Source organism: Schistocerca piceifrons, chromosome 7 (genome assembly GCF_021461385.2).
Source record: "Schistocerca piceifrons isolate TAMUIC-IGC-003096 chromosome 7, iqSchPice1.1, whole genome shotgun sequence".
NCBI classification, from domain to species: domain Eukaryota; kingdom Metazoa; phylum Arthropoda; class Insecta; order Orthoptera; family Acrididae; genus Schistocerca; species Schistocerca piceifrons.
The window spans coordinates 480,359,509-480,386,718 of NC_060144.1; the positions used below are offsets into that span (position 1 = coordinate 480,359,509).

A 27,210-nucleotide genomic window follows, 5' to 3' on the forward strand; every position below is an offset into this window, starting at 1 on the left:
CCATGATGCCTCTATAGTCATCCACAATTGCGGTAGTGTTGCCAGTACAGGATTTTGAGCACAAACTGACCTCTCAATTATGTCCCATAAATGTTTAATGGGATTCATGTCAGGGAATCTGGGTAGCCAAATAATTCCCTCGAATTGTCCAAAATGTTCTTCAAACCAATTGCAAACAGCTGTGGCACAGTGAGATAGAGCATCCTCATCCATAAAAATTCCGTCTCTGAATGTCTGAAAATGGTCTCCAAGTAGCTGAAAATAACCTGTTCTAGTTAGCGATAGGTTCATTTGAACCAGGGGACGCATTCCATTCCATATAAACATTTTCCACACAATTATGGAGCCACCACCAGCTTGCACAATGCTTTGTCGGCAAAAAGGGCCCACGGTTTCATGGGTTTGTGCAACCTCAAACCCTACCTACCAACTGAAATCTGCAATCGTTTGACCAGGTCACAGCTTTCCAGTCGTCTAGGTTCCAACCAATGTGGTCACAAGCCCAGAGAGGCACTGCAGGTGATGTCGCGCTGTTAGCAAAGGTGCCCAAGTCGGCTGCCATAGCCCATTAACACCAAATTTTGCAGCACTGTCCTAATGGTTATGTTCATCGTAAGTCCCACATTGGTTTCTGCAGTTATTTCATGCAGTGTTGCTTTTCTGTTAGCACTGACAACTCTGTGCAAACGCCACTGCTCTTGGTCATTAAGTGAATGCTGTTGGTCACTGTGTTGTCTGTGGTGAGAGAGAAAGCCTGATCTGTATATGTGCATATCATTATCCCATGACATACTTTTAGTTGTAAGATGCACTGATTAATTTCCATTACATAATACTGTGATGTGCTTCACTATTTTTTATGTAACTTATTGCATGTGTGGAAATTAAAATCTTTGCAAAAGTATTTACCATTTAAATCCTGTTCAGCACTAAAGCCCTCTGTTTTGGCCTTCTACAATTCAAAATGTTCTTTTGACCTACATCATCTTTATCATACAATAAATTGTACTTCTTCACCTCAATGATAAGTTTTTCTGTTTGCTTGATTTCCACTCCATGATTGTGTGCTTGCTGATATGGCAAATCAATCTGTCAATGCTACCTCAGACCTCAGTGGGAGAACACAACAGGTAAATGCACCTGTTGATTGGGAAGTCTATATTTTGAGACAATATGGTATTGGTCACAGTGACAGACAGCTGGTTGCCACATCAAAGCCAACCTCTGGTTGACCCACATTCTGCAGTAATGAGGATTTCGTTGACAAGGCCTGGTCGCTTTGGTTCTAAGCCAAAGGCCTGTCTCAGGCCTTTACTCTTTCTTTCTTTCTTTCAGACCTTCTTTTTAGGGTACTTTCACACAGTCACCACCATAAAAAATATTAACAAATGCTTTGCATTACTCTCCCCATACAGGCCACATCCTTTACTCAGTTTTTTGTATTTGCTAAAGTTCTTCTTGTTGAAGTGTTTATTGGCTTATGGTTTCATAAAACATTTTTTGCAGGATTCTGGCTGTTGGTTCAAAGGATATGTCAACAAAATTGTACAGTCTACAAAAATTGGCAAATTTTCAATCATACTCACTGGGTAGCCACACAGATTCCCTGGTGGGTTGCTTTTTTGAGGATAATTCTTTAGACCTAACTACAGTTAGTTCCAATGGACAAGTCTGTGTTTGGGAATGCAACATTGGTATAGACGACTTAGTGGCTCGAGAACCTCCACAAAAAAAATTGCGAGAAACTAAAGATGAAAGTGGCTCTGAAGATGATACACCAAGGAGAAAAGGTACAGTGTCTCTGCTTTCATTTTCTAGCAAATAATGGTACGTTTAAAGTTTTACTCCTGTCTTAGTTGCATTCAGTAAGAAATTATCAGAGCTGATACATGTATATGTGCCACATTAGGTGACAAACTGCAATATGTAGAAGCTTTCCATAGGTGTACAGTATTTCAGCTACTTTGTGGTGCTAACTCTCAGCTGCAAAAATGTATTCAGACATCTCAGGAATCCAAAGTTTTTGTGCCATTCATTAAGGATGTTACTCATGCATAGGAAAAATCTTCACTAAAGGGAATATCACTTTAATCTACAAAATCCACCTGGAAGATACAGGAACACGTAAAGTCAACCAAGGATTCTCATAAACTGCTAGAAGGAGCAAGAATTTACAGGATGCTGTGGAGTTGCAGATATGTGTACATGGGTGCTACCAAAAGAAGTCGAAAAACAACTAAAGGAACAAAAGAACAACTATAGAAGGGGAGAAATGCAGGTCAGTGGTTGCAGAACATGCTTTGCAAGCAGGAGACCAATGGATTTGATTTTGTAGGATACTGGCACTAGCAGCCACAAGTGGATTCTTTGAAAAGCTATTCAGAGAGGCCATATAAATTTTTGAACACCCCAATGATTTTCATCTGAAGGGGTAGGATGTGAAACTTAATGACATCTGGATTCCGGTGCTGAAGATGAGGTGTACCAGTCTTCCACCACAGGGCAATAGCACTATTGGACAACAGCCAATTGCACTCGAGCATTCAAAATGTGACGCCACACCTCTGCACAGGATCATGCAGGAAGTGGAATTTTTACTTCAGTTATTAGTATGCCAGGGTGTGCATCAGTTGATCAAAACTGATACTGCCCTCTTTGAAGATGTGATCTGCAGACATGGATGAAACGGGCTTCAATAAGAAATTCATCCAACCATGGCATTAATAGCCCAGAATATTTTAGTAAGTGTGACATATCAGTCCATGAAAGTTTCCATTTTACAGTAGTCATTACTACTGATCTGTGCTGTTGTGTGCTACTTTATTCTTGTGTTGAAGTGTTATTTATATTTCTGTTTGAGAGAGATGAATTTACAGCAGAATTGCTGCCACAAGGACCATTAGGATCAAGTGTGACTGTAAATCAAATATTTGCTCCCTGAATACAAGGGAAATGAAATACTTCAACAATAAAACTGCATCATTTCTCTAGTGATGCCCATTGTTAGACAAATAAGCTACCTTTAATAAGTTGGCAAAAACAGATAATTATCTTAACTAACTAAATGCCTTGAAGCAATCAGCATACTCATTTGAATAGAGAACCTTTATCTGGGACATGATCAAACAAGTCACTTGGTTTATGGTGAGAAAGGGCCGGTAAAACAACCACATAAGATGCATGTAATCATGGTAAAAAATTCTTACGTTTTTGACAGTTTCAATAAACCTTAGGCACAGTTATGTTATTGTCAATCATCTTACTGTCTCCCCCCCCCTCCCCCCTACCCTCCACACATACACACACTTTTAAATCTTTTAAATAACATTTATGCATTTGGAGGGAGGAGGCATCTTCTTACATACATGCTTTTTGGTTTGTTTTTACAGAAGAAAGCAGTTTGTCAAGTGAAACAAGAGCATCACAGGACTTTGAGAAGCTGTTCTACACAAGACTAGGAAGGCATTACCTCTGTGATGAGTTTAAAGGCCAGCTCGGTGTCAGGCTTACTGCTGCTACTTACCACCGCAAGACTCGTCTTCTAGTTACAGGATATTCCACTGGTGCATTTCTCCTGCACGAGCTTCCTGACGTCAACCTTATACATTCTTTAAGGTGAAACTTGATGCCCTTCAATTAATTATACAACACTCAGCTTTTGCAGTGCATGCATTATAAGAGTAACGATTGAAAGTGAATGTGAAGTGAGGGGAATTTATTTTCCCCAATTTTCTTTGCATGTAATTTTTACAGTTTTGTAAACTGTAAAACTTGTTTACTCACTACATTCCTAAATAAAGCATTTATTGCACAAAGCCAATAGATTACACCGATTAGTAAACATTTAGTTAAATAGCATATTTCTGTTTGTGTTTCATCATTATGAAACAAGGCAATTAGATGTTGTACATTTTCAGTATAGATACAGCAATATCAGCCCTCGCACTAAATCGAGAGGGTGACTGGTTGGCAGTTGGCAGCCCAGGACTTGGACAGTTGCTAGTATGGGAATGGCAAAGTGAAACTTACATTATGAAACAACAAGGCCATTTCAACAATATGCGATGTCTCTCGTACTCCCCTGATGGTCAGCACATTGTGACTGGTGGAGATGATGGGAAGGTGAGTTCCATTGTTTAGGAAGAATAGTGTGAATGAAAATGTATTAGACATGTTGATACCTTGGGTCTTCACTAGGTCATCTTTGTTATTGTTGTTGTATCCTGCCTACTCATCAAATTTGGAGTGCCTAGGAAACCTGCTTCTTGGATCGCTAGACAACAATTCAAGCAAATCATGTTAAAGAGGTGTATTATGAAATGAATCGATGACAATACTTAACTTTGACAATAACACAGAAGTATCACAAGCAAAGGGCGACAAGAAAATAAGAAATCTCTTCAGTATATAAAATTCCTAAGTCGCTGGTCTTGAAGTGTCTAATCTTCATGCTGCTGTAGAAGTGGGCTGCAAACATTTGGCATGGCACTTAAGTCCCCTTTGCATAGAGGGTGCTGCCATCGCATTGTCGTCCTGGGAGGGGGGAAGGGGGGTGGTCGGTCAGCATGCAATTCGCTGATTTCTTCTTTACAGCCTTCTCTGCTCTCTCATTTCGGACTGGCATGCCAGCACTTGACTTTATACTGTAACATTGTCATGTGAAACATACAGTGCAGTAAGATTCAAACAATTTATGCTAGTTTCCTCTCCATACAGCGACCACTGGCCATTCACCACTGGCCACCTGAAACCAGCAGATGTCTGCTCAGGTGATCACAATGTGGCACATCTTGAACACATTTCTGCTTTAGCATTTGTTGCATAAAATTATTTATTATTTTAGTTCAATTTATCATGCAAACTAACTTCAATAAACTAAGTGAATGCTGTTCAATAACACAGTAGCACAGACATTGCTCGCACAGTATGCAATTTGAGGAATAGTGAAGTGTGTGAATTACAGTCACAGTTAAAAGCTACTTGAAACATAATTGGGTTGTTATACAATCTCCATATGTTTGTTTGTCTTGTGGAGTAGAGCAATGTGAATGTATTTATCAATTGCAATTTTTTTTTTTACTTGAAACTTTAGTAGTTGCCTTTCAGCCATGTATTGTATTTTGCATATTTGAAACTTGTGGACATTGTTTAAGCATTACAAAATATAATCTGAGGGGAAAGGATGTCAGATATTTGTGAAATATTGTTCGCTTTGAGTTTAATAGAGGAGTGAAGGCGACAGAGGTGCTTGAAGCATTTGTATTGTGTGTGGGATGAGTGTTAACAGTCAGTCACATCAGAAAAGGATTTCTTGTATCAAGAAAAATCATTCCTGTATAAATGATTTCCCACATTCAGAAAATGTTGATAATTGACATATATGAAGCACTGCAACAGCCTTCATTTGACATTTACATTCAACAGGCAAGTTTCAGAAATTGGATGTAGGTGTACCATGTGCTGTAATTCTAACCAATAAAACTCAAAGAGGTGACTATTATTGCATTCTTGTTTGAACATCATAAGTTTGTTCAGTGAGCATTCCTGTGCAGTATTGATACTGGTGACGAGTTACGGTGCCTTTATGTTAAATTCTTGAGAGAAAATGAATGGCTGAGCTCTAACAAAAGACATCTTCTCAAGTAAAGGGCAGTGCAAGAGAAAGATTTTGCATCTGGTGGCACAAAAAGGGTGTTGTGTATTACAAACTGCTCCCCAGGAGACTGTCCATTGCAGCTGCCATTTGTTGCAAAAACCTTAGGTGCCTTACAGTCACATTGTAAGAAAAACACCCAAGTAGGCTATATAAGGTGTTGATACTGCTTGAGAATGCCCACCTGCACTCAGCTGTTTTCACATAATAAGCAGTGAAGAAAATTACTTTGCAAACGAAAGTGTGTTTCAAACATGGTTTAACTCTGAACTAGTAGTGTGGAATCTGTAAGCTATCTGAGCGTTGTCAGATTGTTCTAAATAATGTGAGAGAATATCTTGTTCCTTTTATGATAAAACTATCTCTTGTTTACTGTTGTGTTCAATAAACTAATCAAAAAACACTATAAAATATGCACTGCACTAATATAAATGTGTTACAACTTGGCATGATAACTTTAGGATGAAAATCTATCACAATAAAACACAAAGTATTTGTATCACAAGTGTGCCCAAATTGTCACAGGTTAGTAAGATGTTATGCACTTTGGGCTTCAAAACAGACCATCATACGTAGTAGGGAATTGCGGTAGATGGAGTAGACCTAATTAACAAATCATTGTACCACAATTGTATATTCACAAAAAACTAAAAGTTACTCCAGCAGCAGCAGCAGCAGAAGAAGAAGAAGAAGAAGAAGAAGAAAAGACCTTATCAGGTGTGCTATATAATGTCTTTCAACCTTATACTATACGTTACTGAAAGTAGCAAGAAGACGTGATGAAGAGGTTTTCGTAAGGTTTATCTTGTTTATTTTCAATCCGACTTCATGTAGCTCTGTCACAGAAAATGCAAAAGTTTGTCTCCATCAAGAATAGAACTGAAAACTAAGATGTAGCTTCCACTTCAAAATGCGAACACCTTACCTCACAGCTACTGAACTGAACAGCTGCATCATTTTTCTCTCCCTCATAGCCCCAGTGGTGGCTGAGACATGTAATTTGTGCAGTAAAAGACAAAATTAATTGTAGTTTCTTCATGGAATGGCTTTCATGGACTCAAAACCATAAATTGATAACCCAGTATCACACCTTAAGTGAAAATCACTCAGATTCAATGGAAAAGTCAAGGAAAATCATGTAAATTTAGCATGACACATCCAGGATCTAACTCGATGATAATAGATTTGTCAAACGTATTCTATGTTTTTCCACAGTCTAGGTTATACCAGTAGGAGGAGGAAGCATTTCCATAGCTGATATGTTTCTCTGGTGGTATAGAAAGTCAATTAACCAGTTTTGGTTTTCTCCTGCTATAATTTTGCATTTTTTTTTTTTTTGTGTGAATACACAGTTAGGCACAATAATTTGTCCACTGGGTTTCTTTATACAATTACTCCAACTGCAACATCTCCATACTCCTCTAGTTTGACACATGCTGATTCAAAGCTTAAAATATGCAAAAAATATCATTTCAATATTTTGCACAAAAGTGTGAGGCTAAGAACAGCACAATATTATAGTGCAATATTCATGTCCATGACCTGTCAGTTAGAACTCTGCCTTAATAGCAAACATGTTGGCACCCAGTGATATAGAATGTATTGTGGTTGCTGGGAGGGAGGGGGGGTGGGGGGGGGAGTTACCCTCATTTCAAGCCACACTTAAAATCTGAAACAGATAGCCATCATATGATGGATAAAGTATAAAATGGCCCCACATCTCAGGGATTTGCTGGGAGTGGTACTTACTTGTAGTAACTTGAATGGAATTAAATTTAGCCTGTTGGACACTTAAAATTACCATTACATTGCAAACACTGACAGCAGTGAGAATTCACAATATGTATCAAAATATTCAGAGTAGAACTGGGGCTGCTAAGACTTTTTTGGGCTGCACAACTCATGTTCTCTCTCTTTCAATGAAGTATAGTATTTTCATCCAGGACAGTTACATTTTGGGTTGTCAGAGTATTGCACCTGATTTAAAGTATGCACACACATCAGAAAAGGTTTTGCATCACCTCGGTTCTGAGAGTTCCAGAACCTGTGTAGAAAATTGGAATAGAGATCAACATAAACATTATTTCCACCCTTTTTATTGCGCATGAAAACCACACATTGCATGTTGTACCACCATACAGTGAGACCTTCAGAGGTAGTGGTCCAGATGGCTGTACACACCGGTACCTCTAATACCCAGTAGCACGTCCTCTTGCATTGATGCATGCATATCTACAAGTTCATCAAGGCGCTGTTGGTCCAGATGGTCCCACTCCTCAACGGCGATTCGGCGTAGATCCCTCAGAGTGGTTTGTGGGGTCACTTCGTCCATAAACAGCCCTTTTCAATCTATCCCAGGCATGTTCAATAGGGTTCATGTCTGAAGAACATGCTGGCCACTCTAGTCGAGCGATGTCGTTATCCTGAAGGAAGTCATTCACAAGATATGCACAATGGGGCCCCGAATTGTTGTCCATGAATACAAATGCCTCGCCAATATGCTGCCGATATGGTTGCACTATCGGTCAGAGGATGGCATTCACATATTGTACAGCCGTTGCAGCGCCTTCCATGACCACCAGCGGCATACATCATCCCCACATAATTCCATCCCAAAACAGCAGGCAACCTCCACCTTGCTGCCCTTGCTGGACAGTGTGTCTGAGGCATTCAGCCTGAACAGGTTGCCTCCAAACACGTCTTCGACAATTGTCTAGTTGAAGGCTTATGTGTGACACTTATCAGTGAAGAGAACATGATGCCAATCCTGAGCGGTCCATTTGGCATGTTGTTGGACCCATGTGTACCGCCCTGCATGGTGTTGTAGTTGCAAAGATGGACCTCACCATGGACGTCGGGAGTGAAGTTGCACATCGTGCAGCCTGTTGGGCACAGCTTGAGTCATAACACGACGTCCTATGGCTACATGAAAATCATTATTCAACATCGTGGCAGTGTTGTCAGGGTTCCTCAGAGCCATAATCCATAGGTAGTGGTGATCCACTGAAGTTGTAGCCCTTGGGAGGCCTAAGCGAGGCATGTCATTGACAGTTCCTGTCTCTGTATCTCCTCCATGTCTGAACAACGTCACTTTGGTTCACTCCAAGACACCTGGACACTACCCTTGTTGAGAGCCCTTCCTGGCACAAAGTAACAATGCTGATGTTATTGAACCACAGCATTGACCGTCTAGGCATGGTTGAACTACAGACAACATGGGCCATGTACCTGCTTTCTGATGGAATCACTGGAACTGTTCATTTGTCGGATCCCCTCAGTTTAATAGGTGCTGCTCATGCGTAGTTGTTTACATTGTAGTTGTAGGTATTGTCATCACTGTAGAAAATCTTTATCATGCAGCGTCTCCTATCTCTCAAAGTTGTTCAACAAAAAAATTAGGGCACAGCTGCCTAGAATACAGGGGACCATAATTAGCAATACAAGCATGTGTTCTGTGAGTGGTGACGTCACATGTGTGTCTCAATACGGAGAAACTCCCAATAATGTGCAAACAAGAATACAAATTTACAACACACAATAGAACAAAAAGACATAAATAACTATCGCATAAACATGCATGTGAGAAACACTCACCATGTCTTTCTCATTTGTAGTAGCATAGGCTCACCAACTGGCTGGATACTGTCACGTATCTAAAACAAAATGACTTAGAAATGAAAAGCAAAAGCACAAAACAGTTTCATTGAACTATCATAAATGGATAATACTGTTTTTAAACATTACTCAGACAATTCTGTGTCATCTTCACTCAATTACTTGTTGCTACAATCTTTGTAGAGATCTTCATCAGGCACATTAAAAACAAAGCAGTTTTTAAATCTGTGGTTGATAGTTTTATTGGGGATACATGTCCGAGATCGGTCAATCCACTCACACACTTAAGACAAGCTTGCACATTTGACATGTACTACAGGCATTAATTGCCAGTCATCATGCATCAGCCATTGTGTGTCTTTCATGTTTGTCCTTAATGCTTTGGAGCTGATGCCCATAAAAATACGGGCGTACCTTACCTGCCTGAAAATCTGATGGCCTTGATTTTATGGGTGCACATTCTCAGTCGTTTTCTTCCTTCCTTACAGGCTCTGTTTGATGTGGGAGCCACGGCAGAAACTGTAATTGAAGTGAAACTTCCTGGCAGATTAAAACTGTGTGCCGGACCGAGACTCGAACTCGAGACCTTTGCCTTTAGCTCAACTGAGCTACCCAAGCACAGACGCCCTGTCCTCACAGCTTTACTTCTGCCAGTACCTCGTCTCCTACCTTCCAAACTTTACAGAAGCTCTCCTGCACGCGAAAGGTAAAGGTCCAGAGTTCAAGTCTCGGTCCGTCACACAGTTTTAATCTGCCAGGAAGTTTTCATATCAGCACACACTCCGCTGCACAGTGAAAATCTCATTCTGTAATTGAAGTATTTGACACTAGATGGCACGGGCATGCTGGTCAAGGGTGATCAACTCAGGTTTTCGGAGTGGGGGATTGATGAATGATGAAATTTGCTTGTGTTGTTGTGTGATTTTGAAGAAAGATATGTTGATTTTTGAAAGGATAATGATTTGCATGATTTGATGATGACACACGTTATTAAAGTAGTGGTTTTTGACTGTCCAGATAAGGATTTCATATAGCAAAATATGCAGTGTTTTTATTCAGATTTCTATTGAAAGAGCTTTCAATACTTAATTACTGTTGGAAGTGATTTTTGAGAGCGGGTGTCAAAGTTCTTCAGAGGCAAATATTGCCATTATTCCTGTTGATACAATGCCTGAAGAGTGCGGAAGACCGAGGAAAGTGTAAGGCCGAGAACTTAGTCCTGTACAGATTCTGAGGAACACTGGATGACTAATGATTGTGTTCCAGATATCCATCTGTTCTCAGGACAATATGGAAAGTGCAGTTTAGACAGGAATAGCGCATCTCGAGATGTCATTTTGTGTTTACTTACAGACAGTTTTGTGGATCATATAAAGCAGCGAAATAATCCGTATGTGCAACAAAGCATAATAAATTACGAAGCACAAATTCTCTTTCATCTTCCTGCTCACAATCAAAGTGGAAAGGACTGCTCACAATCAAAGTGGAAAGTAGTTACTCTCGTAGAAATAATGAAGTTTCTGGAAGTTGCGGCTTGTGTGTGAGTGTAACACTGTGTATGTGAGACCACTGATCCAAGACTCCTGTTGTTGTGTAATTTCTGTATGAACATCTTCAGCTGTGACAAGTTTCTTTCTATTTTGAGAAACTTTCACATCAGTGACTATTCAGTGGCTAAGAAAAACAGGAGAGGCTGGCTATAACCTACTGCACAAGGTGAGAGCCTGCTAATTTCTAATGTGCATATACACCATCTCAAAATATTAAAATAGATGAAAGCATGTGCAAATATTGTTGCCATGTGTATTTCAAGCAGTACATGCCACAGAAGCCAAATATGGGATAAAAGTGTACATTTTTTCAGTCAGAGACACGTTGCGCCTAGAATATTTCTGTTTATGGAGGTAAGAGGTACGACGCAGTAACACTCTTAAAGGCACTGCTTGGGAATCTGCCAGGAAAAGGTTACACTTTGTTTACAGATAGATTCTACACCAGTTCAATCCTTGGTTCAGAACTGGAAGCTGGAAAAGCTGCTCTTGTGGGAACTACAAGAAAATCTAGACAGGGATTGACAAAAGAAATGTGCACATGATAAATACAAACCACACTTCTCTGTTAAGAGAGGCGGGAAGCAGGCAAAGCCAGCCTGTGTGGTGTACTATAATAAAAACAAGTTGGGTGTTGGCATATCAGACCAGCAACTGTCATACTTGGCATTTGAGCTTCAAACCGTGCTGTGGTGGAGAAAGTTTGCATTCCACATAATACTAATGGTGATGGTAAATACCTTTATATTCTACAAGTTAACTGGAAAGCACCCCATGTCAATTTATGACAGTTATCATGCAAATCTTTTAGACATCAGAGATCTTGAACCACGACCTGGTACATTGGGACTCTCCAGACTATCAACTGGAAACCATTTCCTGGAAAAGTTTGCTAAACTGTCACAAATTAGTAAGACTTTATGTATTTTAAGCTTTGAATCAGCTTGTGTCAAACAAGAGGAGTATGGAGATGTTGCAGTTGGAGTAATTGTATAAAGAAACCCAGTGGACAAATTATTGTGCCTAATTGTGCATTCACAAAAAAATGTAAAATTATAGCAGGAGAAGACCAAAACTGATTAATTGACTTTATATACCACCAGAGGAACATATCAGCTATGGAAATGCTTCCTCCTCCTACTGGTATAACCTACACTTCGGAAAAACATAGAATATGTTTGACAAATCTATGATCGTCGACTTACATCATGGGTGTATCATGCTAAATTTACATCTTTTCTTCTGCTTCTGCTGGAGTAACTTTTAGTTTTTTGTGAATACACAACTGTGGTACAATAATTTGTTAATTAGGTCCACTCCATCTACCGCAATTCCCTACTACGTGAGTACGACAGTCTGTTTTGAAGCCCAAAGTGCGGGCATTTTCATGCAGTGGCAACACTTTATATAGCCTACTTGGCTGTTTTTCTTACACTGTGACTGTAAGGCATCTAAGGTTTTTGCAACAAAAGCCAACTGCAATGGAGAGTCTCCTGGGGAGCAGTTCATAATACACAACACCCTTTTTGTGCCACCACATGCAAAGATACTAAAAGGTTTCAGATAGATTATATAATGGTAAGACAGAGATTTAGGAACCAGATTTTAAATTGTAAGACATTTTCAGGGGCAGATGTGCACTCTGACCACAATCTACTGTTTATGAACTGTAGATTAAAACTGAAGAAACTGCAAAAAGGTGGGACTGTAAGGAGATGGGACTTGGCATAAACTGAAAGAACCAGAGGTTGTACAGAGTTTCAGGGAGAGCATAAGGGAACAATTGACAGGAATGGGGGAAAGAAATACAGTAGAAGAAGAATGGGTAGCTTTGAGGAATGAAATAGTCAAGGCAGCAGAGGATCAAGTAGGAAAAAAGACGAGGGGTAATAGAAATCCTTGGGTAACAGAAGAGATACTGAATTTAATTGATGAAAGGAGAAAATACAAAAATGCAGCAAGTGAAGCAGGCAAAAAGGAATACAAACGTCTCAAAAATGAGATCGACCGGCAGTGCAAAATGGTTAAGCAGGGATGGCTACAGGACAAATGTAAGGTTGTAGAGGCTTATCTCATGAGGGGTAAGATAGATACTACCTACAGGAAAATTAAAGAGACCTTTGGAGAAAAGAGAACCACTTGTATGAATATCAAGAGCTCAGATGGAAACCCAGTTCCAAGCAAAGAAGGGAAAGCAGAAAGGTGGAAGGAGTATATAGAGGGTCTATACAGGGGCGGTGTTCTTGAGGACAATATTGTGGAAATGGAAGAGGATGTAGATGAAGATGAAATGGGAGATATGATACTGCATGAAAAGTTTGACAGAGCAGTGAGAGACCTAAATCGAAAGAAGGCCCCAGGAGTAGACAACATTCCATTAGAACTACTGACAGCCTTGGGAGAGCCAGTCCTGACAAAACTCTACCATCTGGTGAGCAAGATGTATGAGACAGGCGAAATTCCCTCAGGCTTCAAGAAGAATATAATAATTCCAATCCCAAAGAAAGCAGGTGTTGACAGATGTGAAAGTTACTGAACTATCAGTTTTACAGACAAATGGAAAAACTTGTAGAAGCCAACCTCTGGGAAGATCAACTTGGATTCCGTAGAAATACTGGAACACGTGAGGCAATACTGACCTTACGACTTATCTTAGAAGAAAGATTAAGGAAAGGCAAACCTCCGCTTCTAGCATTTGTAGAATTAGAGAAAGCTTTTGACAATGTTGACTGGAATTCTCTCTTTCAAATTCTAAAGGTGGCAGGGGTAAATTGCAGGGAGCGAAAGGCTACTTACAATTTGTACAGAAACCAGATGGCAGTTATAAGAGTTCGAGGGGACGTGAAAGGGAAGCAGTGGTTGGGAAGGGAGTGAGACAGCAAAGGAAACGAAATAAAAGTTTGGAGTAGGTATTAAAATTCATGGAGAAGAAATAAAAACTTTCAGGTTCGCCGATGACATTATAATTCTGTCAGACAGAGCAAAGGACTTGGAAGAGCAGTTGAACGGAATGGATAGTGTCTTGAAAGGAGGATATAAGATGAACATCAACAAAAGCAAATCGAGGATAATGGAATGTAGTCGAAATAAGTCTGGTGATGCTGAGGGAATTAGATTAGGAAATGAGACACTTAAAGTAGTAAAGTAGTTTTGCTAGTTGGGGAGCAAAATAACTGATGATGGTCGAAGTAGAGAGGATATCAAATGTAGACTGGCAATGGCAAGGAAAGGGTTTCTGAAGAAGAGAAATTTGTTAACATCGAGCATAGATTTAAGTGTCAGGAAGTCGTTTCTGAAAGTATTTGTATGGAGTGTAGCCATATATGGCAGTGAAACATGGACGATAAATAGTTTGGACAAGAAGAGAATAGAAGTTTTCAAAATGTGGTGCTACAGAAGAATGCTGAAGATTAGATGGGTAGATCACATAACTAATGAGAAGGTATTGAACAGAATTGTGGAGAAGAGGAGTTTGTGGCACAACTTGACTAGAAGAAGGGATCGGTTGGTAAGACATGTTCTGAGACATCAAGGGATCACCAATGTAGTACTGGAGGGCAGCGTGGAGGGTAAAAATCATAGAGGGAGACCAAGAGATGAATACACTAAGCACATTCAGAAGGATGTAGGCTGCAGTAGGTACTGGGAGATGAAGAGGCTTGCACAGGGTAGAGTAGCATGGAGAGCTGCATCAAACCAGTCTCAGGACTGAAGACGACAACAACAACAACAACAACAAGAGATGCAAAATATTTCTCTTGCACTGCCCTTTTACTTGAGATGATGTGTTTTGCTAGAGCTCAGCCATTAATAGGCAAGAAACAGAAATGAAAAGAATTTTTAGTGTGTATTCTGAGAGACAAAAAAACGTTTTGGAGGAGTGTGGTTCCCCCCTCCCCCACTGCCCCCTCCCCCACTGCCCCCTCCCCCACTGCCCCCTCCCCCCCACACTCACACATACAGACACACACACACAAAAGCTACCTGTGTAGCGGATGCAAAGTGGCATTGTGTGAATTACCATGGTTTAAAATTTATCATACAAAGACCAAAACTGCATCTTAAAACAAAGCCAAAGGAGCTTACTGTAGATAAAACAAGCAGCATACTTGTTTATTAAAATTTTTGTTTAATATATAGATTTCTTTTGGAAGCAACACAGGTTGTTTTATTGCAATAACAGAAACTGTTGAAGACTGGTAGTAGTTTAAAATATTAAAAACAGCAAGGCCTTTTGGTACAGTTCCATGCACTATGGTTCATGTTGGAAAGTGTTAAATGGTTCATTTAAACAAACATCTAATGACTGTAGAATTACCACCACTCCTGGAAATACAGCGAAGTCCGTTCTGTCCTCTACTAATTTTCTGTTTACAGTTGGAGTAGTATGATCTGTGTACGAATTTAGTACAAGCCAGAATGACATTGCTGTAAAAGTTTAATCAACTCTAATACCGAGTCCTCTGTGAACCAGCCACTTGATCTAATGCATACAATAGCACTTTTTGGAAATGCCTTGGACTTCAGTAATGTCTTGCATTAAAAAACAGTGGTAGCAGTTTATGGACATCAGCTGTACAAGCAAGTATGACAGCATGTGCTGCTTTTCACCAACTGTGGACAATATCTTGACATCGTTGTTCCCTTTTGCTTCTGCCATGTAATTTGAGGGCATTTCAAAATACATCAGAGTTGGTTCACATTACCCATTTGACCAAAAATATAATGATTTTTCGTGTGCCATCTGATTATGAAACACTGGAATTTGATGAGTTTTTCCCCGTAGTTTTCTGGCCGTTTCTGTGCAATTGAAGTGCGTCTGTGAAGAGAAAATTCCCAACATTTCATGAAATGGGCAATCCAGTCGCGGCTTCATTTGAAATTAATAACTTTTTGCTGTCATACAAATTCATGTGCTTTAACTTTAACAATTAACAAGAACTTCTGTCACAGCTCCCAAACAAAATCATTCAGCACAACTTCTAATGTATAATAGAGACCATGTTTTGGCCCATGAATGTTTTTATGTTGCTCGAACAAGCTAAGAGTTGTTCTTTTGACCATCACCACCATTTTACATTACTCTCATCGATTCCATATCGCTGTCCTGCAGTACAATTTTATGTTTTTTCCTCGAGAAAAATCACTTCTCTTTTCAGCTTCGCAGTATAGTCAACGTGCTTCAGCATAGTGGACTAAACATTGGCATTTTACAAAAGTAATAAAGTAGACTGAAACAAAGGGGGAAATCCGAATGTACTATCTACAAAAATTGCAGTGAGCGCTGCTGTCATTGGCCTAGATGTCAGTGGAAGAAGCACAAATGATGTTGAGAAAGGGTGATTGGTACATCGAGCAAGTTTCACCCATTGCATGCAGTGCGGATAACATAAGATTCATATTGATCATCTGCCAAGGTAGAAATCTCTCACAGAAGTAACAATGTCTCGAAAGAGCTTGTTTATAGGGGTGCTCATGTTCAAATGTGGAACTTACATGTACTCATGAATATGAAATTAAGTTAAGGCAATAAAACACTTATTATTGTTGCATCAGCTTATGAATGTACATTTACATTTAAACTGTACTTACCGTGCTTGCCAACATCTCAAAGTTCCTTAAAATGTTCATTTTGATGGCATGTAAAGAAATTTATTTTTATTGGTATGAATATTCAAAAAACTACTAAATTCAAAGACGAACAATATTAAGTTTGAATTTCCCCCATGATAAAAAATTCGTAACATTCAATATTTGAAACATTAATACAACAGCATCTGTGCCTAAATAACAACTAGTGGTAGCTTGTAATGGCATTTTTCAGAGCTTCTTTGCCCTTGGATCTAAGCCACAGGCGAATTTTTTGACCATGAGAATCAGAAGAAAAAGTTGTCTTGCATTTGGATAAATAAAGTATTAATGTGGAAGATCATTCATGACAGAGCAATCTTTCTTGAAGCAAGAAAACAATGTTCTGCCATGATTCCGTAGATAGCACACTCACCGCCGCCGCCACAGCCACCACTGCCACCACATGGCACTGATGTTTCCAGCAACCACTGCTGCTTTCACTCCTCTGTTAAACTGAAAGTGAACAATATTTCACTAATATAAGACATCCTTCCACTTCAGATTGTATTTTAATTGCTTAAACAACATTTAAAAGATTCAAGTATGCAAATTCCGATGTGTTACTGCAAGGCAAATACTAGAACTTCAAGTAAAAAAAATTATAATTGATAAATATGCTCTTGGCAATGTACTTGCCAGTGTGTCAAACATAAACATTTCGCACTCAATTTTGCTTTAGGTATCACTTAATTGTGATTGTAGGTTATGCGCTTCAAAGGTTGTATGCTGTGTGAACTATAGCTGCACTATTGTGTTACTGCACTGTGTTCACACAGTTTATCGAAAGTACTGCACTCGGGGAATAAAATTAAAATAATGAAAAAATTTTTACTTGTCAATGTGAGAGCAGAAACGTGCACAAGGTGGGCCACTTCCCAATTATCTGAGTGCTGCTGGTGACCAATGGTTAATGGCTGCTGCATAGGAAGGAAATTGTTAAACATAAATTGTTCTGATCTTAACGCAGCAATGAGCTGTTTCAAGGAAATGTTTGTGAAAGTTTTTTCCATTACATGAAGGAAATTATCTTTGAAGTTCCATCTGACTGATACGTCCAGTAGACAAATGATATGTTGTTTAAAAAATTAAATAGAGAATTGAACTCAGACTCGCAGCTTTGCATTTATGGTGCACAATGTTTAGTGCTAGACCACAAGCAGATACAGCATTGCAACAGCTTGAGTGTAAGACAACACTTCCTCCTGAAAGTTTTGTATCCTACAAAGCTACCAGATTGTGGAGCTGGTCAGACTTACAATCCCGAAGGGAAGCATATTTTGTCTCTGTGATTTCCAGTTTTTGTGTTCAAGAATATACCTTGTGATTTTTTAAATTATATAATGCATCAAGCTGAATAAAGTTTATTTTTAAGCTAACAATACCTTACAAAGCAGCATTAAACTGCTGTTTACAACGTGAACAGAAATGAAAAAAAAAAAGCTGATGATTCTAAAATCCAGGAAAGAGTAAATTAATGTACAAACTTGATTGCCACTCAGGAAAGTTAGCATTGAATTTTGTTAGACCTCTTCAAAGGAGTTGTGGATGAAGTAGACCTACAACCCTCTGTCCCTTGTTTAGGCAGCACTCTTCCATCTCTGGCCACTTAAAAGTTGATTTTGGTTTCAGTGAATTTGACAAATGATGCTTCATTGTGTTGCTCATTTTTTTTACATCTAGCACCATACCTGTGAACCAGATGGGAGAGACCTTCTTAGATGAAGTAGCATGACATTCAATAAGTTAAACACAGTCCAGTAATTTTCTTTCAAGATTTTATCTCCAGATAGTTATACATCCCTGTGACTGGTAAACCACATCTCTTCGCATAATTGCGTTCTTCAACGATGTCTTGTTCAAGCATATACTCTGAATCTGAAAAACTCGTTCCGTTCAATGATACCTGGTATTCATCTTCTGGATCTTCACCTCTGACATCAGGCACGAATTTTCAGAGATGTTATATTTGTTCCACTGGATTTCATATGTCACTGCAGCACTGTCTTGGGAATTTTGTATTTTTCTGCTGAGTTTTGATAAACACAACCTCGCGAAACAGCTTTGAAGGCCTGCTGAATGTTTAACTTAGTGCTTAAGTTGTAGGTTGGGTTTGTGTGTTGTAGGCATTTTGTTACATACTAACCTGTAATGGATATTTGAAATTAAGTTTAGTTTTATATCAACCAATTTAAGATGACTAATAAATCAGGTCAGACCTTCAATTGTCCAATTTTGCCCCTACTAACAGAAATTCACTTAAAACACTTTTTTCAATTTATCAAAATAAATCATGACGATATAATGAATGAAACATTGCAGAAATTACTATCCTACATTACTCTTTTAAAAAAGAGAAAAGTAAGGAAATAAAATTAATACCTTTTATTGCTATAGAAGTTTCTTTATCAACCCATAGAAAATAAAAATGGTGGGAAATGACTACAGCTTGAGTACTAACTGAGTCAAATCAGCCACTAAGTATGTCTGCGTCAAAAAATCTATACTGTCTCATGTATTATCTTTCATTGTTACAGGTTAAATTATGGAATACAAGCACGGGATTTTGTTTTGTAACGTTTACTGAACACACTGCTGGCATCTCTGCTGTCCAGTTCAGTCCTAACAGAAAATTTGTGGTTTCTGCATCTCTGGATGGAACAGTTCGTGCATTTGATATGGCCAGGTGTGTTAAATGTTGTATACACTCTAGAATTCATATCAAACATAGTGTGTATCGTTGTAGTTAAGTACTAAAATGTAAGATTTATGTGTAAGTTGAAAGACAGGCCCAAAGCTTAAATTTGGCACAGTATTACGTGTTATGGAATCCTGATATGATTAATACTTCTTGGTATTTGCTAGATTAACTTTAAAAATATAGCACAGTATTAGTGAACTTGTGACGTTCACCTGCTTTATTTCTTCAGTGATAGTCCTCGGTGTCGACATACTGGCTGAAAGATAGGGGGTGGAAGTTCAACACTGACTACGGTAAATGATGTAGCCAACAGTTGCATTTCACAGTTCTTTACTTTCGCTGTTCACAACCCCCTCCTCCCTCCCCCCAATATTACACAGATACATGGCCAGTTCACTATTAGTAAATGATAAACCTCATTTATAGCTTGCAGGCAAATTCAGCATACTACTACAGTAGTTTGCTGTTGAACATCTGTGAGCAATAAATACCTAACAGCATAGTTCACAGTTTTTGCAGAATAATAAGGTATGTGTGACCATATTTCTCAATTAAATTGAACAGACACTGTCATTGTTGGCCTATTTGTGTTACACTAATTCCACTGTTTAGTTAATGCATTACTGTTACTCGAAACTGATACAGACTTCCCATCTGAAAATCGGCCGTGGACTGAATGCCTCGGGACCAGAAATTGGTCCCTTATATATCCTCGCAATAATAGACACTGAAACTATACATTGTTTGATGTTTAAGGTACAGTAATTACAATTAAAACATAACTCATTCAATTAACTGAATACATCAAAAAATTCTTTCTTTTTAACAGTTTCTTCTACCACAAAGATTACTCCGAATTATTTATTTAAATAATGAAATTAATAGATACGGTTATGCAAACAATGCTTTTGACAAATCTGGTAATTATTTTGGAATTAATTAAGGGCTGATTTTGCTAATGTGTTTTTGAATAGAGCCAAATAAATACTAGTAGTTCTTCTTCCAAATGTTTTCACCCTGTATCAAAGGTATTAAACAGGAATGGTCAAAATAAATTACATATGACCTACACAAAACTAAGCACAAAATTAGATCTTATGCTATATTTCTTAAGACTGAGGGCCAACCTTTCTCTTTTATGAAAATGCAAATTGTATTCATGTATGTTAATGGTAATTAGGCAAAAATGAAAAAATGAATTTAAGGAGGCAGGTGGCAAAAGAAGAGAGGAAGTAAAAAGATCCCAGCTTGCTTTGTCACAGACTAATTAAGTTAGGATATGAAATTTGACATTGTCAAACTAAAGCACGTGACCTCTTGAAGTACACTATTATATCCTCAAATCTTTTGATTGCATCTGGCAGGTATATTATGGTTAACAGGTTTCAACTCTAATGAGCGATTATCGGATCTAAAAATCTAGAAAATACAAAAATATAAACAGGTACAAAACTATAAGTAACTGCAATCCAAAGAGAAAAATGAAATATACCTAATATTTTATTACAGGAGTAGCAAATCAAGATGTGTTCAGTCATTGTGGTCATATAAAATCAACAGCCTTGCCTGCTTGTTGTGCATTGTACCATTGGCAATTTATTTTTAAGTTACTACAACAGTGTTTGATCACATATTGGTATGTTACTTCCATAAGAAGATACAAAGTATTATTTTATTTTTCTCTTTAGCATGGAACTTTTAACACTTTTATAACCTTACATTTAATAATAATTTGCAAGTTTTACATTTGCTAGATGTTTTACTTCTGATGATGACTAATAGTCAAAACCAGTAAAGTTTAATATATTAAACAATGGAAAATCCAGGATGGATTGCCTGAGCGGTGTGGCCTCAGTTGCCTGAGACTGTGGTCATGTGTATGTGAGTTGCATTTGCATGTATGTGTGTTTTCATCGTCTAATTTTGACAAAAGCCTTACTAGCTGAAAGCTATATTTGTGACAGTCTTTTTATTGTGCCTATCGCAACACGTCATGCTGAGTAGCAACTTTCCTTTTCATAAGAATGTGTTTCTTTTGTTATGTGTATTTATGGTGGCTTGTGATGCTACTTTACAAATAAGATTGTTTGTGCTCTTGCTCATTAAGGGGGGCAGGACGTCAAACAGGCCGATCTGGAGCAGGAGAGACAAGACAGGACATTTTCATTTCCACTCTCTATACTTTTACAAATAAATTCATAAAACTTCGTAAGCATGACCAGGAAGGATTCAGGAGTCACACTCATAGCTGTGGAAGTTCAAAAACATAACAAAATAATTTTTTTTCACATGCGAAATTACATCATTTTTTCACTTACTATTGGCTGCATTTGTTGGTATAGGTACACTTTTCTTCAGAAGTAAGAGACATTCTTCAATGAATTTGGCACAGCATACTAACCATACTTGCAAGTGTATGAAACTCTAGAATTTTATAAATCTATTAAAACTGTGGTAAAAATGGAGATAATTAACTATAAAATTTGAGTTTTATATAAACACGAAGTTTAAAATGTTACAGCTCATTCATTTTTTTATAAATTAAATAAATTCTAGAGTTTCATACACCTGTAAGTATGATTTGTATGCTGTGCAAAATTCATCGAAGAATCTGTATTACTTACGAAGAAAAGTGTACCTATATCAACAAATGCAGCCAGTAGTAAGTGAAAAAAATGATGAAATTTTGCATGTAAAAAGATTTATTTTGTTACTGTTTTCGATCTCCCACTGCTATTAGTGTGTATCCTGAATCCTTCCTGATCATGCTGACAAAGTTTCATGAATTAATTTGTAAAACTACAGACAGTGGAAATCAAAATGTCCTGTGGTGCCTCTTCTGCTCCAAGTCGGCCCCTTTGACATCCTACCCCCCTTAAGTATGTTATATTGAACTGTGTTGCAGTGCTCATGTATAGCTCACTGAAAATGTCGTTAAAGTTATGCTTATATTGCAGGTACCGCAACTTTAGGACATTTACATCTCCTAGGCCAGTTCAGTTTTCATGTTTGGCAATTGATTCTAGTGCGGAATTTGTTGCAGCTGGAGGACAAGATGTTTTTGAAATCTTTTTATGGTCATTAAAAATTGGAAGACTTGTAGAGGTAATATATGGTAGATCCTAAATTTTAAAGAAATAGAAGTTGAAGAAAATAGGTTATTGTGAGATTACATTTGTTCAGTTATACCTAGATTAGATTAGATTAGATTTACTTTCATTCCAATTGATCCATAGTGAGGAGGTCCTCCAGGATGTGGAACATGTCAGAAAAACAACAATACATGACAAATATTTAAACTAAAACAAATAAGCTAATGTACCATTCCACAGGTCCCAAGTGGAATGATCGTCATTTTTTAATGAACACTAAGAGTCATTTTACAAATACTATTGCACTGAATTTAAAATAAAAAAGTTTTATATTTATTTATAAGGTAAGAAACATGTAATACAACTACTGTAATACTTATTTACAATGAACACATTACTGCACTGAAATGGTGCAGAAGTTAGATTATACTTACACACACACACACACACACACACACACACACACACACAAATTTTCAGTGAACACATTACTGCACTGAAATTGTGCAGAAGTTATGTTGTACTTATATACAAATCAGTTGGTTTTCCTCAGAAATTCATCAATGGAGTAGAAGGAGTTGGCCACCAATAAATCCTTTAGGCTTCTCTTAAACTGAATTTCATTGGTTGTTAAGCTTTTTATGGCTGCTGGCAAGTTATTGAAAATGTGTGTTCCTGAATAATGCACACCTTTTTGTACAAGACTAAGTGACTTTAAATCCTTGATATTAGTTGAGGTAACATGGTCACTCTTTTTTTGTGAAGATACACACTAGGGTTTAGTGTTTGGTTTTTGTTGTCTAGTTTTTATGTAACTTTTATATTCAGAGTATTTGAAAATACAGTGTCCTCTTGATTATTCATATGCAGATTATCTGGTTTGCAAATTATTTGTGTATTATTTAAAGAAAAGTACAATATTTGTCACTAGCAAACAGCATCACACAATAGGAAGTACCATTTACATTGTTTAAACAGTTGCTGGATGACAGCAGCGTACTGTCCCCATTGTTATCAGCCAGCCTGTACCTTGTGAATTGGAAACGAACTCAGTTTTCTGATGTTAATTGGTGTGTAAATGTCAACAAAGCAAGTTAAAATAAATTTGTAAAAGAGATGGTGGAGAAACAAAAGAAAAGTATTCACATTAAAATAAAAATTAGAATGAATTGAAATGTTTCAGAGAAGGGGAAAACTGCTGCAGTGAATGCTGATTACAGTATTGGAATGCGGACTACTGAACATTAAAAAGAATAAGTAGAAAATACAGTTTTTTTTTTTTTTTTTTTGTCAGGAAATAAGATTCTAGTTCTGGACTGTCTGCACAAAATGAGGAAATCTTCATTTGATGAATTAGATGCTGCTCTTTTGCAATGGTTTAGCCAGAAACGAGCATATGATATCATTGTTTCAGGCGGGATATGTGCCCAAAAATGGTCCCCTCGCCCCCTCCTGGCCCAGTGAAGCTGTAGGGGCCTCTGATTACTGCTGGTAAGAGATCCAGAAATTTGTGGAAGAAAAGAATTTCACACCAGACCAAATTTATAATACAGACGAAAGTGGCCTGTATTGGAATTGTCTACCTTTGCATTTAAGACCAACGTTAATGCTTGTGTGAACCACAAAGTGATTGGGGGAAAAAAAAAAGAGCATTCAAAGATTTTGCAGCTAAGGATCAACATGTGCATTATCACAACCGAAAAGGAGCATGGAGGAATAGCGAAATTTTCAATACCTGGTTACGCACATATTTTGTACAAGTTTGATGATTTCTAGAAGAGAAAGGATTGCTACAGGAGGCTGTTCTGTTGCCTGATAACATCCCTTCACATCGTGATGAGAGGATTCTTGTATCTGATGATCATCTCATCGTAACTAAGCTTTTACATCTTAACGTGAGTGCCATTATACAGCCCATGGACAAAGGCATAATTTCATCAGAGAAAAGGCACTATTGGCCTGGTCTACTGAGAATGCTAATTGATTAGGATGATTTGGAGGCTTTCAAGAAGTTGACAATTCCAGGTACCGTACTTAAGATATCTGCTGCCTGGCAGTTACGTCCCATACACTAGTCCAGTCATGGAGGAAAATTCTTCCAGATATAAAAGAAAGTGATTTTTAAGGTTTCAGTGCTAATGAAATAACAACTTCACAAATAGTGAATTGGGCCACAGGTTTTATGGTTTTGAAGATGTTTAAGACGAAAATTTTGAATGAGTGGCTGAAGATTGACGCATGTGAACCCCACTTCCAGTACGAGTGACATTGAAATTATGACCGCTGCTTCGCAGCAAAACAGAGGACAGTGGATGTGAAACTAGGGATGAAGACAGTGACCTTATAAGTCACTGCACCCCACTGCAATCTGTTGATAATTTTCAAGATTATATGGACCAGAAGAGTTTCAGTACAATGACATGACTGCTGCAAGAAATATTCAAAATGCTGTGCGAAAAAATGTCATCACCTCCCTGAAGGATATCATCACACACTATTTTAAGAAATAAACAGGCCTGCTGTACCTATGTACAGAACATAAATAAATTTTTGAACAAAGAATACATGTTTCAAAATATCTCAATTATTCATTTTCTCCATTATTCATGCACCATCTCCCCCACATTACCCCAAATAACCAGAAATATGCTGTATCACAATTTTTATATGCCACAATTAGCTTGTATTAATAAGAAGTTGTTGTTCATAGGTATTAAGTGGGCATGAAGGACCAGTTTCAAGCATTGCATTCAACCCCAGCCCTGCTAGCACTGCAATGGCATCTGTGTCGTGGGACAAAACACTTAAGTTATGGAATGCTGTAGAATCAGGCGGTATGCATGAAACTGTGCAGCTGTCTGCAGATGGTTAGTATGTTGTAGTGTTTGGTAAATTTGAAATTAATTCTCTCTCTCTCTCTCTCTCTCTCTCTCTCTCTCTCTCTCTCTCTCTCTGTGTGTGTGTGGCATGAAAAGACACAGATAAGAAAAAAGTCTGATTCATAATTTTCCACTATATAACAGAATATGTTCTTATCTGATTCACTGGAAAGAAAATTGGACAGTGTACGATAATGTCAGTGCATTTGTATATTCAAATATACACTGTAAAGCCAAAATTATACTTAAAGAAACTTCTACTCACTGGTCCTGTCAGTGCTACGTGTTGTAACATATTGTTACAATTATGCTTTGTAAAGACAGCAGGTACATGCTGATAGCTTCTGGTGCAAATATCAAGTATTGTACAACACACAGTATCTGCACTAGTTCATTTGTTTTCAAATTACTTTATTGAATTAATGCTGTGAACAGATGTTATGCTTATTACAATTGCTTAAAATCTGTATCTATGTGAAGTGTGTTGCAATTAAATGTCCAAAAGTGTAAAACCACAGTCGTTATGCGTGTGTTCAGCATCCCCTGTCTACTGAGTAACAACCATTTGAGAGTTACGTTCTCACACAACCATTAACTCATTTGTGGATTTGTGTGCTATTTTACCTGCTCTGTTTTTGCCTGTCTATTCTATATGCATCTATATTGCTCCAACATAGTTTCTAATGTCATTTACCTGCCTTTCATTAGCCGTACATTTAAATCCCTTGGAATCCACTGAAAAAATTCCTTGTTACATCAATCATCCATTCATCTGGCTACATGTCTACCCACCTCAGTTTCATTTTCATTAGAGATATAATTTCAATACTGACCCTACGACTTGTCTTAGAAGCTAGATTAAGGAAAGGCAAACCTACGTTTCTAGCATTTGTAGACTTAGAGAAAGCTTTTGACAATGTTGACTGGAATACTCTCTTTCAAATTCTGAAGGTGGCAGGGGTAAAATACAGGGAGCGAAAAGCTATTTACAATTTGTACAGAAACCAGATGCCAGTTATAAGAGTCGAGGGACATGAAAGGGAAGCAGTGGTTGGGAAGGGAGTAAGACAGGGTTGTAGCCTCTCCCCGATGTTGTTCAATCTGTATATTGAGCAAGCAGTAAAGGAAACAAAAGAAAAATTCGGAGTAGGTATAAAAATCCATGGAGAAGAATTAAAAACTTTGAGGTTCGCCGATGACATTGTAATTCTGTCAGACAGAGCAAAGGACTTGGAAGAGCAGTTGAACAGAATTGATAGTGTCTTGAAAGGAAAATCTAAAATGAACATCAACAAAAGCAAAATGAGGATAATGGAATGTAGTCGAAATAAGTCAAGTGATGCTGAGGGAATTAGATTAGGAAATGAGACACTTAAAGTAGTAAAGGAGTTTTGCTATTTGGGGAGCAAAATAACTGATGATGGTCGAAGTAGAGAGGATATCAAATGTAGACTGGAAATGACAAGGAAAGCATTTCTGAAGAAGAGATATTTATTAACATCGAGTATAGATTTAAGTGTCAGGAAGTCGTTTCTGAAAGTGTTTGTATGGAGTGTAGCCATGTATGGAAGTGAAACATGGACGATAAATATTTTGGACAAGAAGAGAATAGAAGCTTTCGAAATGTGGTGCTACAGAAGAATGCTGATGATTAGATGGGTAGATCACATAACTAGTGAGGAAGTATTGAATAGGATTGGGGAGGAGAGAAGTTTGTGGCACAACTTGACCAGAAGAAGGGACCGGTTGGTAGGACATGTTCTGAGGCATCAAGGGATCACCAGTTTAGTATTGGAGGGCAGCGTGGAGGGTAAAAGTCGTAGAGGGAGACCAAGAGATGAATACACTAAGCAGATTCAGAAGGATGTAGGTTGCAGTAGGTACTGGGAGATGAAGAAACTTGAACAGGATAGAGTAGCATGGAGAGCTGCATCAAACCAGTCTCTGGACTGAAGACAACAACAACAACAACATAATTTCAGCTCCAGTCTCTTCCAGAAATAAAACAATGTTGATACAAAGTATAGCAGTGAAACTTGAGGAACTAAATAAGATCAAACTGCAAGAACTTGAGGAAACACACAGAGGCTCT

General features: G+C 38.1%; 1 protein-coding gene across 2 annotated transcripts in view; it reads left to right on the plus strand.

Annotated features, from left to right (window-relative positions):
• Positions 1 to 27,210, plus strand: part of LOC124805141 (periodic tryptophan protein 2 homolog) — a 111,510-nt gene that overhangs the window by 38,388 nt on the left and 45,912 nt on the right. For both annotated transcript variants that reach the window (XM_047265608.1, XM_047265609.1), the window contains 6 exons: positions 1,507 to 1,790; positions 3,390 to 3,615; positions 3,918 to 4,122; positions 18,984 to 19,132; positions 22,105 to 22,252; positions 24,950 to 25,106. In XM_047265608.1, coding sequence (XP_047121564.1) covers positions 1,507 to 1,790; positions 3,390 to 3,615; positions 3,918 to 4,122; positions 18,984 to 19,132; positions 22,105 to 22,252; positions 24,950 to 25,106 — 1,169 coding nt within the window. The remainder of the gene's footprint in view (positions 1 to 1,506; positions 1,791 to 3,389; positions 3,616 to 3,917; positions 4,123 to 18,983; positions 19,133 to 22,104; positions 22,253 to 24,949; positions 25,107 to 27,210) is intronic.